This window comes from Carassius carassius, chromosome 1, assembly GCF_963082965.1.
Source record: "Carassius carassius chromosome 1, fCarCar2.1, whole genome shotgun sequence".
NCBI classification, from domain to species: Eukaryota; Metazoa; Chordata; class Actinopteri; order Cypriniformes; family Cyprinidae; genus Carassius; species Carassius carassius.
In genome coordinates, this window is record NC_081755.1 from 20,771,829 (window position 1) to 20,791,089 (window position 19,261).

The following is a 19,261-nucleotide window of genomic DNA, read 5'->3' on the forward strand; positions in this document are numbered from 1 at the left end:
ATCTTCTCATTTTAAGAAGAAAATCAAAAAGAAGGAGGAGAGCGAGGTTTTTGGCCATGGCGTTTTGTGGAGCAGTGTTAGCAACGTCGGTACAGAGAAACGTGTGGGTGCGGAGTCGCAGCCAGGAGTGGTGGGATACTGATGTAAGTGGCTTCATTAATACATATTTCATCAGTTTATCTTCTCGTTCCCGCCTACTTCAACGCAGACGTATGACGTTTGTAGCGTATCAATGATGTACGGGTCGGATACATGTGGCCTGGGCGTTCAGACGGAGGTAACATTTCAAAAGATCGGATACGTATCGGATTCAGGACCACATACCCAAGTGGCCTGGGTCACATTTGAAAAGATCGGATCTGTGTCGTTCAGACTGTCATGAAAAGATCAGATACAGGTCGCATAGGGGCAAAAAAATCGGAATTGGGTCGTTTCAGCCTGCAGTGTGAACGTAGCCTATGTTTCACCCACTGGTCTGGCTCTGCTCATGCTCCATTAACTTTACACTGATACTCATTTGTTTAAAGAAATATCCTGGCCACCCTTTTCCATATAACCAAACTGAATGACAACGGGGGTTGTTGAGCTTCTGATTTGAGATCAAATCGTTCTTTTAATTTAGATAATTTCAGTGTATTTTGTACAATCAAGTTCACACAAACAGTTGGAATGATTCATTTATTGGACTGATTTTCTTCTCAGGTGACTCAGTGGTTCAGTCAATTGGAATATTGTGTATAAGCCATTGGGTTCACTTGACATAAAAGCATCATAATAGTAGTCCATTAGTAATCCAAGTTATTATTCACTGATAATCTTCTTTTCCAGTCTGATGATTGCAACTGGTATCATGGAGATGAATAAAGAGAAAATTCTGGTTAACTACAGCCCCAAATCTCATTCATATTCTTTATTTGGAAAATAGATGGCTGGACATTATTGGAATTTTTATTTTATTTTATTTTTTTGGAACGTGAGTAAACTTTTCAGACTTTCCAATGGGCAAAGTCCAATCCAGCTTTTCATTCAGAAATATGAAATATTACAAAAATAAAATAGGTTGCAAATGCTATATCATGCTAACTTAAACCAGCAAAACTTCCTTGGTCAAATTTTGCTGATGAACATCATGTCTAAGCAGGTTCGCCACATAGGAAAGCACCAGACCATAACATACCAGTCAGAACATCATGAAAATCCAAGCTGGTCTTTTCAGCAGGGTGTTTATACACTATTAGTAGTCATAAATCTCCTAAACTAAATTGTCCCAGTGATTATTTAGTAATACAACTGATATTTCTAGTTAACAACAACAACAAAAAGAGAGGAATACAGTTTTGCGCTGTTGCAAAGTGGTTCCAGAGTAAGTCTGAGCAGTTGATACTGCTAAGATGATAGGCACACTGAATAGACAACTGTGGCTACAAACATATGACACAAACAGTATTAAATTTAAGTCTGTACTGAACACACAGTAGTGGGAAGGCTTCAGCTGTGAGCCTATGTTAGCACCATCTCATACTGTGAGAGTCATTATCACATTGGTATACATTGAGAGTATGGCACTGTACTGACAAACAAAAGGATATTTATCAACCAAGGGAATGGACTGGCTTTCTCAAAGTTCTTAATATCTGCCAAAGACCATCCATTTTACATTTGCATGTCTTGCCCTTTGATGGAAGATTAGTATCTCTGAAATGTTCAGTTTATATGTGAGGACCAAGCAAGCAGAAAAACAAATTAGAATGTTTAAAATGTTTGTTGAATGTTAAGATGAAATCTTTCCTTCTTAACTTCTTTCCTGATTCTCCTTCACCGATGAGAGACGTCAATGGTTGACTGGCTTGACCAATGAGTATCCTTCCACTGGCATCTGCCACAGGCCACTGAGACCTGATGGCTATCCATTCAGTATGGCCTTAACATTATCTTTTCCATTCCAGTGTGTACCCTCATACAGGTGTTGTCCTCCTGTTGATCCCATCATTAAGGTCTTTGGGAAAGCAGTTGTGTACTTGGAGGAATCCTGAATCGTGGTCTGGGCTGTAGGAGCTGTCCGTCCCTGACTTGAGGGGGTCTCTTGTCAATGTGTACATGTTGATCTCTCCAACAGGCACCGAGCTCATCCTCTTCATGCCCACAGGTGATGCTTCACGAGATGCTTGCGTTGAACGAGAGCTGGAGCGCGAGTGCCGTCGACGATAGCGAAAGCTAGGTATGCGAGAATACGGTGAAGAGGACGAGGTAGCTTTGATGAAGTCACGGTGTGCTTTGAATCGTACTTCCTTGCTCTTCTCAATGTAGATACTGACAGCCAGAACAGCCACCGCCTCGGCCACAATGAAAGAGAGCGCTCCGAAGTAGAACGACCAACCATAGTTATACTGGTTCTTCTTGTCTTCGTCTCGTTTGTCACTGGGGTCACCGGCATTGCTGGAGATGTAGACGATTATACCAATAATGTTGCTCAAACCTGCCAGACACAAAACACAACACAACACAGATTTAAGACAAAATGGGATAGATTTTCTCAGGGGTTTATAATAAGGTAGACATGGCACTTGGCACAGGCTGCACATGTCTTCTGAGCAGCATATGTTTATGCTAGTTTGTGTAAGTCGGGGTAGCCAAACCTACTATAACACATTTGTTGGTAATTTTCACAATGATTGGATGATTCAGGTGTGTATAATAAAGACTGGAGCTAAACTATACAATATACTGCAGCCTCAAGCATGAGTTGGTGGTGTGCCTCTTGAGGCCAGGGGAGTGAAGTTTACCTGCACAGCTTGCTTCTGTTACAATCACCCCAAAGTTCACTCCCATCCGGGTCAAGGCACCAAGATTTGAACCAGTCTCAACCAGCATGAGAGGCCATCCACTAACAAGGATGCTTAACACCAGTTCCTAGTGTGCCTCTGGAGGCCAAGGAAGTGAAGTCTATGTGCACAGCTCTTACTAGTTGTCTCTGTAACTCACTCCTAAACCTCACTCCTATTTGGGTCATGGCACCAATGTATTTAGTCTTACTTGTGCCACTTGAGAAGGATGCTGTGTGGCGGGAATACTAACAAGGAGAGAACACAACCTCTAGCTTTGAAGCAAGGTGAGTGAGGTTTACCTGCACAGCTTGCCTCTGTTACCCTAAATCTCACTCCGATCTGGGTCATGGCACTAGGATTTGAAACAGAATGGAAGGCCATTTGCTAAAAATGCTAAAGACCAAAGACTCTAACATCAGTTGCTCATATGCCTCTTGAGGTCAAGGGAGGGAGGTCTATGTGCATAGCTCTTATTTGCTTGCCTCTGTCACTTACCCCCTAAACCTCACTCCTATTTGGGCCACAGCACCAACAGGTCCTACTCGCACTCCTCTGTTAGGGATTTGAAAAAGTGTCAACTGTCATGTGTAACAAGAATATTAACAAGGATGCTAAAGAACAAAGCCTCTAGCCTTCAGGCCAGGGGAATAAGGTTAACCTGCAAAGCTTGCCTCTGTTACACTCTCCATCCTAAAGCTCACTCCCATCTGGGGTCATGGCACCAAGATTTAAACCAGTGTCAACTAGAGGCTGACATTTTTCGGGATTTCCGTGGGTCACGGGAATCCAGCGTGATTGGGAACAAAATCACTATTAATCACGGGATTGGGACGGGACGGGAAAAAATGTCAGCGGGAGTGAGCGGGACCGGGAATACACTTGGATCCCCAACTTTATACACATATATAGCCTACCTTTTATATAAATAAACTATAAACTAGGGGTGTGCGATATAAAGATTTTTGATCGTGGACGATAAATATGTCTCTACAATCTGCTTTTGAAGAAATGTAGTATCGTGCTGCAGCGCTCATTCTATCAGCTGCAGTTCTGGCTTCTCCATTATATAGCTACTGAACAACACCACATCATTAACAGCAGTATTAACTCAGCGCTAGAGTTACTCTCTCATTTACATGTGCTTTTAAATGTTTCATTCGCGCGCTGCTCTGACCTGTGCTTTTTCTGAGCGCCGCATTCACCAGACAAGAGTATTTGAGAGGAGCGGTGTGATTCTGACTGGAGCGAGGAGCAGATTTTTTAAAAGTCGGAGTGTCGTGGTTCTCTCACTCCAAGCACGCTTCATCACGAGTACAATTGGATCTCTCCGATCAGAAGGTTATAATGACGGCAATAACCGAGCGGGAAGTTATAGGCTAGTTCTCAAGGAGTTAGTCTGTCTGCTTTTACTGAATATTTTCAGGTTAAAGAATAATTTAAACAGATTCAGCACATTCATACGCAGTCGCTTTCCCAGTAATGCATTTAAAAAAGTAATCTTACAGTGCTACTTCATCTGTCTCTGATTTTGAATAAGCAGAAATCTGTAAGAAATACATCGATCTGTAGATAAAATAAATGACGAAAGTGTACTGTTATTTTCATCACAAACAAAATTTTCAGAGCAGAATGCAGCAATTATACCTTTTAATGCTGACAATGTTAATAGTTTGGCATGTGATAAGGATAAAAAAAGTTTGCACACAATAGCCTAAGCCACTTTGAAACTCCTGTTATTTTATTTTTTATTTTAATATAGGCTTCGTTATGAACATAACAATGAAATACACTGAAATACTTTATCCACGGAGTGAAGGTGGAGCGGTGTTTCTGGTATCAGTGTGCGCGGAGTGATTATTAAATGCTCAGAGCAGAGGGAATTTTTTGTCAAAATACTCCGTCGTTTTTTGGTCATACAGATAAAAGTAATCAATCTTTCGACGTTTATTTGTGTGCACTCCGAATAACAATGAAACCAATAAAATAATTAGGCTAAAGCAAACAAGATGCAGTTTCTGCCGCCTGGGTCATGTGAATTTGAGCGTGACCCAGGTTAGCATGGATGATTTACATGAAATTTAATGTGTGTGCAATGTATATACTGTACATATATACATTTTAAAAATTTTATTTGACTAAAGTTGCCATGCTGTGATCTGTAGCCTACTGTATTTTCTTTCTTTTACTGTAACTGAAAGATTCCAGCCAAAAAATATACAATCCGGGAGTGGGCGGGAACGGGAATCATTCTTCTGGTTTTGGGACGGAACGGGATTTTCCCCCAGTTTTTCCGTGGGATTGGGACGGGATGGGATTTTTTTTTGCAGGAGTGGGACAGACAGATTTGAAAATCCACTCCCATGTCACCCTCTAGTGTCAACCAGCATGGGAGGCAATTTGCTAACAAAGACGCAAAATACCACAGCCTCTAGAATCAATTGCTAGTATGCCTCTTGAAGCCAAGGGAGTGAGGTCTGCCTGCATAGCTCTTACCAATGTAACTGGTCTTATTCGCACCACTCTGAGAGAGATTTGAACCAGTGTCAACTGTCATGTGTGATGGGAATGCTAACAAGAATGCTAAAGAACATAGTCTCTAGTCTTGAGGCCAGGAAAGTGAGGTTTACTGGACAATTCTTTGGAGCTAGCCTCCATTACACTGGCATGGTCCAATTGGCCCCAATTAACCACTTGCTTTACTTGTGGATCTTGACCTTTCCAATATTGTAGACATGCTGATACAGTATATTGTGGTAATTAGCAACAATTGCAATTGCCGAATCTAGGAAATCCATGACCGGCCAAGTCTTTTCACCAACCTTACAGTAGGTGAATCAGGTGATGAAAATATAGTGAATAAAAGGAATGCGCTTTTAGAACAAGCAATATCAACCCACAAAATTCAGTTGAATAACAGCTAAAAATGTGGGGGTGTTGTCACCACCTTAGTTCCAGTTCACCTACCAGTAACAGCAGGGATAAGTTGTGCTATCAGAGCATAGAAATTCTCCTATATTCAGTTCGGTAACACTTTAGAATAGGTAACACCTATTAGTTGCTTATTAGCATGCATATTACTAGAATATTAGCCATGAATTAGCGTGAATTAAGAACATATTAATGCCTTATTCTACTTGACCTTATTCTACATCCCTTATCTTATCCAATACCTAAACCTAACAACTACCTTACTAACTATAAATAAGCAGCAAATTAAGAATTTATTGAGAGAAATGTTGTAGATAATAGTTAACAAGTGTAACCTATTCTAAAGTGTTACCTTAAGTTCCAGTTATATTCAGTTAACAAATTGTATTTGATAATGGTGCTAAAAGTGTCTTAAGTGAGTTAAAAGACCCCGTGTGCATGTTAGCATGTGGTCATTAGCAAGTTTACCTGCTGCCACAAATAGTATCCCTGCACTGAGTAATATGTTGTTCATCTTGGTGTAGATGCGTCCTATCCCGACACATAGCCCCCCCAGCAACAGCAGAATGGTACTGAGGATGGGGAACACACTGGAGGCACGCACGATACCTGTTAACACACACATATAAACACGGCTTTTACTTTAGCAAGATATCTAAAGGTGCACAATAAGAACATTGAGATATAGACAGTAACACTGTAACATTTCTGAAGAGAGAGTCACTCACGTAAGAGATATTCAGAGCTGTCTGTGTCATAATCATTGTCATCTGGGAAATGATTGATTCGGTAACAACTTCCTTTGTTGAGACCTACAGAAATATGCAAATGGTCAAGTTTAGAGTCATGAAGACCTGGAAACAATGCAAATCTCCAATCATAAGTGAGAATACTAGGCAGCAGAACAAACTATTAAACAAATAACAAAAAACATCCTGCATTTGGTATGAATTTTTTCTGTTATGAAGCAGTAGATGATACAATTTTAAGCCTTGTAATTGTTCAGTGACATATTTTAAAGTCAACCGGGGCTTTCACACATACAACCCTTTCTGGAAAATTACCAGTAAATTACAGTTTTGATGCTATGTGTGAACAAAGCATAAGATTACCGGTATGAGCATGTACAAGGTCTAACACACACTTAAGTAAGAAGTCTGCTTTGTGCCTTTTCTGAAGCAGATGATGCAATTACTCTGTGCTGTTTACAGTAAAATCAGGTTTGCACAGAATGCATTTTTGTGTTCCACTGGGCCTTTTAATTATTTTTCTCTGTGAACATGTGCTAGATGTCTATCCAATAGGCTCAGCATTGCAATATGGTTTAAATCCAAAATGCTGTAAATACTCCAATACAGTTTTAAATTTGTATGTAAGCGCAATTTTTCTATAGCATAATTTTGATTCTGTTGGCTAGCAGTGTTTTTCAGCATCTTGCATATGAACATTGCATATTTAAAAAACGAGTTTTGAAACCCTGCCTTCTTTTCCATTCATCAGAACTGCGGCTCTGCAGTTGGATATATTTTTATGGCATCTCGTGTAAAAAAACAAAAAACAAAAACGATTCTATGTGATGAGAAATGTGTATGGTGTATTTACCAGAAAAGGCAATCTCAAAAACAAAAGAAAAAAGTTTTATGGCCATTTTCTGTATTTAAAATGTAAAAAAAGAAAAGCTGGTATAAAACCATATTCACTACCAATTTTAATTCCATAATGTGACATTTCCAAATGATGAATCAACTTGGCAAGACTTTAAGGTCTTAACATACAACATAAAGTGTCACATTGCAAACCTCCCTCCCTCTCTCTGTCTCCAGGTGGAGTCTACTCCCTGTGACACAGCTTTTGTGTGGCCCAGCATGCCATTAATTGGGTCTAGTGTTAAAAAAAAGAGCAAATTAATTAGTATTAAATAGGTCTGAGAAAGTGGGGCATGTTTTTTCTAGTCTAGTCATTGTAAAAAAGAAAAAAAATCTCTGTAAAATATTGTGAAGTAAAACAATATATAACTTGAATCTGAAACATTATGTCACAGATGTGTTATATTCATTCATTACACACAGACTCATATATTTCAAATGTTTATTTCTTTTAATTTTGATGATTATAACTGACAAATAAGCAAAATCCCAAATTCAGTATCTCAGAAAATTAGAATATAACTTAAGACCGAAACAAAGAAAGGATTTTTAGAAATCTTGGCCAACTCAAAAGTATGAACATTAAAATTATGAGCATGTACAGCACTCAATACTTAGTTTGGGCTCCTTTTGCCTGAATTACTGCAGCAATGCAGCGTGGCATGGAGTCGATCGGTCAGAGGCACTGTTCAGGTGTTATGAGAGCCCAGGTTGCTCTGATAGTGGCCTTCAGCTCTTCTGCATTCTTGGGTCTGGCATATCGCATCTTCCTCTTCACAATACCCCAAAGATTTTCTAAGATAAGGTCAGGCAAGTTTGCTGGCCAATTAAGAACAGGGATACCATGGTCCTTAAACCAGGTACTGGTAGCTTTGGCACTGTGTGCAGGTGCCAAGTCCTGATGGAAAATGAAATCTGCATCTCCATAAAGTTGGTCAGCAGCAGGAAGCATGAAGTGCTCTAAAACTTCCTGGTATACGGCTGTGTTGACCTTGGACCTCACAAAACACAATGGACCAACACTAGCAGATGACATGGCACCCCAAACCAGGACTGACTGTGGAAACTTTACACTGGACCTCAAGCAACGTGGATTGTGTGTCTCTCCTCTCTTCCTCCAGACTCTGGGACCCTGATTTCCAAAGGAAATTCAAAACTTACTTTCATCAGAGAACATAACTGTGGACCACTCAGCAGCAGTCCAGTCCTTTTTGTTTTTAGATGCTTCTGACTCTGTCTGTTGTTCAAGATTGGCTTGACACAAGGAATGTGACAGCTGAAACCCATGGCTTGCATACGTCTGTGCGTAGTGGTTCTTGAAGCACTGACTCCAGCTGCAGTCCACTCTTTGTGAATCACCCCCACATTTTTGAATGGGTTTTGTTTCACAATCCTCTCCAGGGTGCGGTTATCCCTATTGCTTGTATACTTTTTTCTACCACATCTTTTCCTTCCCTTCTCCTCTCTATTAACTTGCTTGGACACAGAGCTCTGTGAACAGCCAGCCTCTTTTGCAGTGACCTTTTGTGTCTTGCCCTCCTTGTGCAAGGTGTCAATGGTTGTCTTTTGGACAACTGTCAAGTCAGCAGTCTTGCCCATGATTGTGTAGCCTACAGAACTAGACTGAGAGACCATTTAAAGGCCTTTGCAGGTGTTTTGAGTTTATTAGCTGATTAGAGTGTTATTTTTTTATTAACGTTTTTTTTTTTTTCGAGCTATAAGATACAGTTAGAGATCCATATTCAGTTTTTTAAAATACACGTTTGTGGTCTTATTCAGAGACCACTTTTCATCATTTAATCAATTACCAAAGTGTGAAGTTATATCCTATGCTGTTTTCTTTTGAAATGTCCTATTTCACTCTAGTCTAAAGTATGTCACATTACTAAAGTAAAATGTGATGTCAACTCCATGTCATTCTGAATCTGAATACATTGGTTCTTACAAAGTTAAAATTGCATTTCAGTATGAGAATTTTTAATCAGTCTGAACAAGTCTTTCAAAAAATATTTATAAAAGGTACACAGTGAGATCAGAACTTTGTCAAAACTAATAAACCTCAGAATAAATCTCGCTCTTGGGTCACAACATAATGTTCCTGTAGCTCAAGTGGTAGAACATTGAACTATCAAGCGCAAGGTTGGGGGTTCGATTCTCCGGGAAAACATGATAGGTATAAATTGATAGCCTGAATGCACTGTTAAGTCGCTTTGAATAAAAGCAATAGATTTAATTTAACATATCCTTAGAACCCCTTAAGACAAAAACTGTGTAATAAAGTCCGTCAACAAAGGGATGCTCTTCAGTAAAAATCTGAGGAGAAACAATAATCCTTTTTCCCAGTCTGCACTTAAGATTTGCTTTCTAATTAGTGATGCACATGCAGAAATGTTAACCACTAACATTGGCTTATAATTAGTATTATTATGACAGATAATTAATGTGATATTATGTTAATCTATACTTTGTCTGTCGAAAAAAAACAAAAAAAAAACAGAATGTTCATGGCTCATGCATTTTAATATGGATAATGCAACAATAGCTTTTATATAGCTGTTACATATTTTATTGTCATTTATTTATCTATTGGTTATAAGTATTGTTCTTTTGATTTCTTTATTAATTACAAGGGAGAAGCCAAAGTAGAGATCAATTGCACCTGTTTATAATGACAAAAGACTATTCTATTCTATTCTATTCTATTTACTCTCTTTCAGTGTTCGAATTGAGGGGGGGCTGGGGGGGTCCGGGACCCCCCATAAGCATCAAGGGACCCCCCATAAGGCCCAAAAAAATGACCTTGGGGGGTCCCCTGGTTTTTCATTAAAACTAAAATAGAAACAATATTTGACAAAGCCCTATCTATCTATATTTTACCAAAGTATTGCGCTGCCGCTCCATAGACTGTAAAAAGTGCCGCTCCCATAAAACGCTACTTCAAATTAGATGTGCATCTGAAAATAAGCTCAAGTGCGCCACACGCTGTTTTCTGAAGGAATTTACAGACTGCGGGCGCGAAGTCGCTGTGTGATTGGCTGACAGAGTGATCCTTCGTCATTATTTTACCTCACGATAACGGTAAGATAATATTTCTTTGTTTTATGATTGTTTGGTACACCTAATTTATTGCTACTGAATAAGTGTTTATCTTAGAATCAGAGAGTCACTTATAATCTTGGTCTGTCAATAGTTGTTTTTTTTTATCTTATGATGCTAGCTCACTATCGGCTTGTTAGTTGTAATTAGCCATCTAACGTAATTCTGAGAAAAATAGAATCTTGTTTGGAGCTAGCATTGCACCAATTCTGAATTAAACAAATCATTTTAAATCTAGTAACCTTAACTGCTCAAAAACAGTGTTAATTTAATTAAGGACATTATTACTGATGAAAATGTTCATCAGGTGAAGGCTTTTTTTGTGTCAACGATGATAAAGCAGGGTTGCTAACTCTCACGAATTGTGCGTGAGACACACATGCATTGATTATTACGCCGAAGACAAACATGCAGATCAACCGTTTTTGTTATGAATTGTATCCTATTTTCCATTATTATGTATAGCCTAATACAATTAGTGTAGTATTTAAGGTTAAGTGGAGAAAAGGATTTTAAATTCAATGCAAAGAGGCAAATTAAAGTCATTTTGTGGCCAGAAAAATAATAATTTCCATTTGCAATGCCATTGTTTACCCACTCTAATAAATATACATACTCTAGTTGCTCAAAAGAGTATTGCAGGTCATAACTGCTTACTTATTTTTAGGTTTTGCATTTAAATAAATATTTAGACATGATCAAACACTAGATTATACATTTTAAAAAGATACTCGTATAAGCACACACAAGTGAATATTAATTAATGCAAGAAAATACCGAGTTTAACCCAAGAAAAGTAAGTACAGTAGGCCTATTCATGTGAATTGATAGTGAATCAAGAGATCAAAATTGATTAATGGTCATCAGCATCGTAATCGTATCAAATTATTTCTATTTTTCCCTCTTGTAGAAACACTATTGTGACAAAACATATATTTAAACATATACTCTCATTCACCACTATAGAAGTTTACCCAACTATGACAACTTCTGCTTGAAAATATGAAAGGGTTATGTAACTACATTCAAGATAAATTAGTTTTTTTAATGAAATAAAATGCCTACATGTGCACTGTTCAAAGTATATCACCATTAATAACCTTAATAAGTAGCATGAATAACATGGAGTGCTTTCTTAAATATATTCACAGTAACGACAACAAATATAATATTACAACTTACATCTTACATTATTTTCTCAGATATGGACAAGGGAAAGAAAAGAAGAGCCATCTTGTTATTTCATAGATTTTTATTTAATTTTACATAGTAAATGCTCAGCTGCAAAAACATGTTATGAAACACACAAAGTAAATTAAATTCACAAGTAAAGTAAAGTAAATTATATTATTATATGAAATAAATAAATACAAATATGTATATTATTAGTTGTTTTTTTTTTGGGGGGGGGGGGGGGGGGGGGGGGTTGGGGGACCCCCCAAGAGCTTTGACTCAATTCGAACACTGCTCTCTTTTACATATGACAGGAATACAATCTTTTTCTTTTCTATTGGAGTCTATTTTATTTTATTCTTTATACTATTCACTTTTTACATATGCCATGAATATTTTATGCTATTCTATTCTATTCTATTCTATTCTATTCTATTCTATTCTATTCTATTCTATTCTCTCTCGATTTACATATAACAGAAATACTGTACATCTCTCTTCTCTTCTCTTCTCTTCTCTTCTCTTCTCTTCTCTTCTCTTCTCTAGGTTTACACATGCCAGAAATATTGTACATCTCTATTCTATTCTATTCCATTATATTCTATTATCTCTCGGTTCACACATTCCAGAAATATTGTACATCTCTATTCTATTCTATTCTATTCTATTCTATTCTATTCTATTATCTCTCAGTTCACACATGCCAGAAATATTGTACATCTCTATTCTATTCTATTCTATTCTATTATCTCTGAGTACACACATGCCAGAAATATTGTACATCTCTATTCTATTCTACTCTAACCTATTCTATTCTATTCTATTCTATTATCTCTCAGTTCACACATGCCAGAAATATTTTACATATCTATTCTATTCTATTCTATTCTATTCTATTCCCTCTCAGTTCACACATGCCAGAAATATTGTACACCTCTATTCTATTCTGTTCTATTCTATTGTATTCTATTCTATTATCTCTCGGTTCACACATGCCAGAAATATTGTACATCTCTATTCTATTCTATTCTATTCTATTCTATTATCTCTCAGTTCACACATGCCAGAAATATTGTACATCTCTATTCTATTCTATTCCATTCTATTCTATTATCTCTCAGTTCACACATGCCAGAAATATTGTACACCTCTATTCTATTCTGTTCTATTCTATTGTTTTCTATTCTATTATCACTCGGTTCACACATGCCAGAAATATTGTACGTCTCTATTCTATTTTATTCTATTTCATCTCTGTTTTCATATGCCAGAAATATTGTACATCTTTATTTGTTGTATTGTCCCCAGTTTATTTGATTGCAAGGCCTTCAGCATCTCTATTAGACATCTTAAATGATAATTTTTGTAATTTAATATAAACATTTAAAATTATTTAACTGTAAAAACAAAACCCGATCACCAACATGATCCAAAAATGATCCAAAGATCCGGTGCTCAAAGAAAGCGAGAAAATCTCACCCTTCATAGTTAAAATGTTTAACAACACTGTTTATTTCCAGGTTTAACGAAACCAATCAGCCATTTCAAGTGTGTTCTCAGACTTGGAGACCCCGTTGTGCATCCACACAGGCTCTTTGACAGACTTTATAACTCCTGTAAGTGTGTACAGTGAGTGTGGTGAGCCGTAGGATCTTATGTAAAGCTCCGCTCAGGCTGTTGATTTATAGGAGATGGTTATTGGCCGAGTGACTGAAGTGTATCTAGCCTCATAAAGACAAAATAAGGAACCTCGCTTGACTGACACGAAGGCACATCAGAGAGGGAGCGAAGAGAGAGAGGAGAAAATGAGCGCTCGGTCCCTGCGGCCTGCCTGGAGGTAACAATGCTCATCGCTGAACATGTCTTCTCCATGGCAACCTCAGGTCTGATCCAACAATCTGATTTCCATAATGTCTCCAAGGATGCCTTTGACATCTTCATTGTGGTTTAATACAGCAGACAGCAGCACACTCGTCTCCCCCATGCCAAAAGCCCCACCCCTGCCTCGCTAACCCACATCCCCACTGGGCACATCCAGCGCGGCCAGGAAACAGCTGCCACATTCCCTGCCTTCTGCAGCCTCCAGCATTTTGTCATAACTGTGAATTGGGGAAGGGCAGCCAATCATTCATCTTGTCGAGAAGTTAAACCAATCAAGTATCAGTATTATTATTGTGGATACTTATGGTTAGAACTACTAAAACTGAGTATTATACTTTGGACATCAAATCTCAAATGTATTTTCACTGAAGTAGGGACTGCAGGCTAGAAAGCACTCAGAACATATTAGAAACCACTTAGCATCCCCCTAGCAACAACCCAGAACACCCTAGCAACTGCATAACAATGTTGTAGTCACTTTAAATTCTTGAGCAACCATATAACAAAGTCCCAACAAACAGCCACACGCTTGCATTGCAGTGACATGGAAAATTAAAAAATTCTACTGTAACAATAAAATGCCATCATGATGCTTTTTATTCATACTATTATTCATACAAAAAAACTTAAAATAAAATAACAACTTAACTAAAATCATCTAAAATTGAATGAATGAATAATAAATAAATTAATTAATTAATTAAAAAGTGATGAGAAGAATGAGAATGAACATTAGAAATGTTTCCTTGCAACGAACTGAAATAAACTGAAGTACTAAAATGACTAAAACTAAATCAAAATAAAAATAAAATGAAAGCTGAACAGAAATAATAATAATAATAATAATAATGTCAAAATTACATAACAAAATTACTAAATCTTAAACATATTTAAAATGAAAACTGAAAAATAAAAATATAGGCTAATTCCAAAAATATTATACTAAATAAATACTATAATAGTATATAAATACTGAAGCAATACTATTCATTAGTAGAAGGAAGCAGACTCTCAGACAAATCTACTAAAATTCTCCCTATATGTATTTGAATATGTATATTTGAATATGCAGAATTATATATATATATATATATATATATATATATATATATATATAGATAGATAGATAGATAGATAGATAGCTGCATATATGTGTCATTTGATTGTTTTATATATCTTTTGTCATTTAGTCTTCTGAGTAACTAAGTCTATTTATTTATTTTTGTCTTTTTATTTCAAGTACTTAGGGGGTTATTTTTTTATTGTTTTATTTATTTGCTGTCATTTTGTGTATCACTCACTGTTGAGTGGCTGATTGTCTACATTGTTATGTATATTTAAAATGAAATTAAAAATAAAAGACTCTATTTACTGTTGTTTCCACTAAAAATAAAAATAATGATTGTTTTTTGTTCTTAAAAGATATTTCTATTAATAGCAGAAGGAATGACTAAATACAAAGCAGTATTTTCCAGCTGTAATTTATTTCCATCACAGATCTATCATTGACATTATTGTTTAATTCAGGCTGTTTATTTGAGGTTTATGCAGGAAAGGTGAAGGGCGATAAGGCGGTAAGGCACCTGGCACATGCTCAAAGCTCGTTATGACATTGAATATGTGTTATTCAATGTGGATCGTGGCGGAAGTCAAACCCGGTGGCTAATTAGAGACTCTGTGGCCTTTCAGACACTGCATTTAATTACAGATCTGTTGCGCACACTGGGAATGGCAACAGTGACAGCTCTTCCCTTCCAATAACCCCTAATCTTACAAACATAGAATAATAACCATAGGCAATTAAATACACTCAGGGCTCATTTATTTTATTTTATTTTATTTTATTTTATTTTGTACAGTTAAGTAATACACCTAAATAAACTTTAATTTAATAAAACCTTAATAAACGTTAAAAAAGAAAAAAAAGAATTCTATTTTATTTCAAATTTTTGCTACGTGATGCAAAAGTTTAAAGTCATTTATTTATTATAAAGTAATATATTATTAATTATTTGTTAATTAGATTTCATTTACAGTACATGAGAAACATGGTACAACAAGAAATGAGGTCAAAACTGTATTATTCTAGATAGAATAACGCATGTTTTTTTTTCAGCTTGAATAAAATAAGCAAATGAATAAGCATAAACCATGATTTATGTGCTGTTAACTTTAAAATGTCTTCTTTCAGTGGGTGTAAATCAAATGTTTTCATTCTTTAAAATGACAATACACTAAGTAGTGGTTAATTACCGATGATTTCCTGAGAAACGAATTGATTTTCTTTTGTCGGTATGAGTTCTGATCTTTAAATAAAGCCTGCCGATGTTATCGTCCCACTTTTATTAAAAGATAAGCAATAAGTTACCACTGTTCATCAACACTGATGTCCTTGTTTAGCCTATGAGCGCGTGTGTGATGTAACCAGTCTGACTGAGTCAAAGCTCTGTCACAACTGCATATATTGTGGGAAAAACCTTTCATCTCTCGAAATGATACAAATATATAGGCTATTAAACATCTGTTTGTCTATTCATCCGTCTGTCTCTTGTGTCTGTCTGTCTTTTGCCTTTTCATGGACAATCATAAGAAGCAACAGATTCATCTATTTTTAAACACTGGCCACGTTACCATAGTGATTTCAGACATATTGTTTCCAAGCAACAGCATCAAATGCAAGAAAGACATGAATGAGGGACGAGGTTTTATGAGGAGAATCTCTGGACTCGATTACGCCTCTCTGTCCATTCAAGAAACCCGCTGGTGTGCACCCAGAGAAACGGGGCGCATTTTCACTCCCTTCCAAGTGAACGTCAAGTTATGTTCACTCAAGAGAGAGAGAGATCCGAGACCAGTGAATGAGTTTGGATGAGTAGCTGACAGATCCTGTGGATGAAAGGCCACCCAGAGGACCATTTCACTGCTTTTTCACTGCATGATATGAACTATGCTTTAGATGTTTCTCCCTAAAACTCATGATGGATGTCAGACGACGCACATACAGTGATCAACGAAAACATTTGAGCTCGCACTGAGATCTGACTTTGATTGAAACTCTATTCTGCACCTTTTAAGTGCTTAAAAGGTTCTTCACAGCGATGTCATAGAAGAGCCATTTTGGGTTCATTCAGTCAAAGGTTCTTTAAAGACCGTCTCCTTCTTGCCTTTATATAACATATACATATATACATATATATATATATATATATATATATATATATATATATATATATATATATATATATATATATATATATACACATACATATATACATATAGTGAAACAGAAAGGTTCTTCAGATGTTAAGACAAAAACGATTAATCTATGGCATCGAGAAGCACCTTTACTTTTAAAAGTGGATTTTCAGTAGAATTCTTCATTTGCTGTCTAGAAGATATAAATGATCTCACATTTGTGTTGCATCTTTCCTAAAGTCCTGTTTTATGAAGAAAAACGTGATTCTTGTTCACTTTCGTGTATCTGGGTGTGTTAATAATCTGTTTTGAGTTCACCTGGACGCAAATAAAGAACAAAAGCCTCCTAAAGCAAGACTTCTTTGTGTGAAGACAAATGCTGAACAATGCACTTCGTTGTCTCTCTTTTAAAACTCAAGCTTAAGAAAGGATGTGAAGCACATGGTACCCTCTATGCAGCAGATCCTCCAGAGCCCGGAGTGCGTGAGATCTCCGCGGACCTTCTTGGGCTGCGTCTCGTCCGTGCTGATGTTGGTGGCGTTACAGATGTATGCGCGAGAATAAAGCCAGTAGTCGGTCCCGATGGCGATGCTCATCAGACTGAACCCCACGAAAGCCCCGACGGTGGCCAGCAGCATCTGAACCCCACGGTCACACCACGCCATGGCCACTCATAATAATAATAATCCACACATCGCGTTTGCGCCGCTTTGTTCTGACAGTCGAATCAGTGTGATCAGGAAACTTGAGCGCGCCTCGTCCACATGTTGCTGTTTATATAGTGAGCAGCTGCGCGAGCTCACTCGTCGGGGTTGCTTCTTTTCTATGCTTTCTGAGGAGTTTTGATCACCGCCTCGTGCATTTCCTATAATCGCATGATCCCTCTTTTCCAAACTCAGATGGCTTTGATTTGGGATTGCGATCTTCAAACCCCACCTTCAGTCACACTAACCAATGAGAAACACACATGGCCTAAAGAATAAGATGATGCTCTCGCATCTCTCCACCATCAGCATGATGAAGGAAAACGCACGGGAGGTTTTAATGCTTAAACGAACGCTGCTATAAATGAGTTTAAAAGAGTAAAGGAAAGAACAAGTGAAGACAAAAAGTCAAATGGGCTATAAAGTATGTTTTCGACAAAGAGCTTTAACAAAATTATAGTATAGTTCTGGTTCTGGCTGCTGATTGGTCGATACATCCTTCCAGTCTCGCTAAAATCCACTTATAACTGCTTATATGACATATCAACTCATAAAATACTTTTTTCTTTTCTTTTTAATGAAAACCTAATATAATTTATAATATGTAGGCTACTACTAAACTTATTGTAAACACACACACCCATCCATATAAAGTAAATCTATTATAATCTATATTATATAATCTGTTGTGACATGGCAGATGAGGTTGATCCATTTAATACATTAATAATAAATGCAGAAATAACTAATATTGTTTTGTAAATTAACTAATGGTGGCTTACAAAGTATGGGATAGGAGGTTTTATTCTAGAAATTATTTGAAAAGATTTATAATAAATGCAAGTAAGTAAATATTGACTAATCTTTTATTATTATTATTATTATTATTATAAATATTTTTTAGGCTACCAGAAATTATTTCATCACCTGTGACCCTACAGTACAAGCGTTTTGGGAAATAGACGGATGGATAGATGATTTCATCATCACTAGTAACTGCTGCTTAAAAAACTGACATAGACCTGCTGTTACGATCGGAGACCCAGTGAAACGCAGGAGACGAGAGATCCAAACGCAGTGTTGGTTTTTTTGGGTAATCCAACTCAGAATCCAACATGCAGAGGTCAAAACCAAAAATCCATCCAAACAAACAAACAAATAAATAAACAGGAATAGGAACAGGAATGGGAACAGGGACAGGGACAGGAACTCGGAAGACGAGGAACTCGGAAGATGAGGAAACTGGGTGACGGAAAGAAAGGACTCCATGCAGACAAACAGAAAAGGACTGGTTAATATAGGGAGGATAATGACTAACAAGTGAAGACACCTGAGTGCAATTAACAGGAGTGAAATTACTGTGATAAAGGGACAAGGCTTTGTGGGAATTGTAGTGCCTACGGTGAGGTGAAGTAAATAAACCATTAATACCATCCTTCCAACCAGCAGCCATTTGACCAGCAATTAAAGCAACATGAGCAGATGAAACAGTTCTCTGAATCCTTGAGGATTCTCTTTGGGAGCCATTAAAAAGTGATTGTGACTGAGTTTGCATCAAGTACCTGATAAATCTGTTCTCCTTCAATCTAGTACGCTTGGACCCTCAGAGTAAAATGATTATTCAGTCTCTCCTGGGAAACAGACATTACTGCAGCAGCAGGTTGTTTGTTATCTTAACATATTTTACACAAAAATGGCACTATTGAACAAGGAAGGCTCTAAATCCATTAGCAATATGAATGTTTTTCAGGGAACACACACACACACACCATAATATCGGAACAGAAGTGCAGGTGTGCTGTTACCATTTAAG

At 37.1% G+C, this 19,261-nt stretch overlaps 1 protein-coding gene across 1 annotated transcript; it reads right to left on the minus strand.

Annotated features, from left to right (window-relative positions):
* Nucleotides 1-454: 454 nt before the first annotated feature.
* On the minus strand, nt 455-17,664 carry LOC132141355 (voltage-dependent calcium channel gamma-4 subunit-like). Its single transcript, XM_059550801.1, has 4 exons — nt 17,193-17,664; nt 6,482-6,565; nt 6,222-6,362; nt 455-2,476 (listed from the first exon to the last, which is right to left on the minus strand). The coding sequence occupies exons 1-4, from the start codon at nt 17,407-17,409 to the stop codon at nt 1,956-1,958; spliced, it is 963 nt and encodes a 320-aa protein (XP_059406784.1). The 5' UTR covers nt 17,410-17,664; the 3' UTR covers nt 455-1,955.
* Nucleotides 17,665-19,261: the final 1,597 nt, after the last annotated feature.

Coding starts and splice junctions, on each gene's coding strand:
- LOC132141355 (XM_059550801.1), bottom strand. CDS start 17,409: ATGGCGTGGTGTGACCGTGGGGTTCAGATGCTGCTGGCCACCGTCGGG. Junction 6,566..17,192: donor GAGGATCTGCTGCATAGAGG/GTACCATGTGCT, acceptor ATATTTCTGTAG/GTCTCAACAAAGGAAGTTGT. Junction 2,477..6,221: donor GATACTATTTGTGGCAGCAG/GTAAACTTGCTA, acceptor TGTGTCTGGCAG/GTTTGAGCAACATTATTGGT.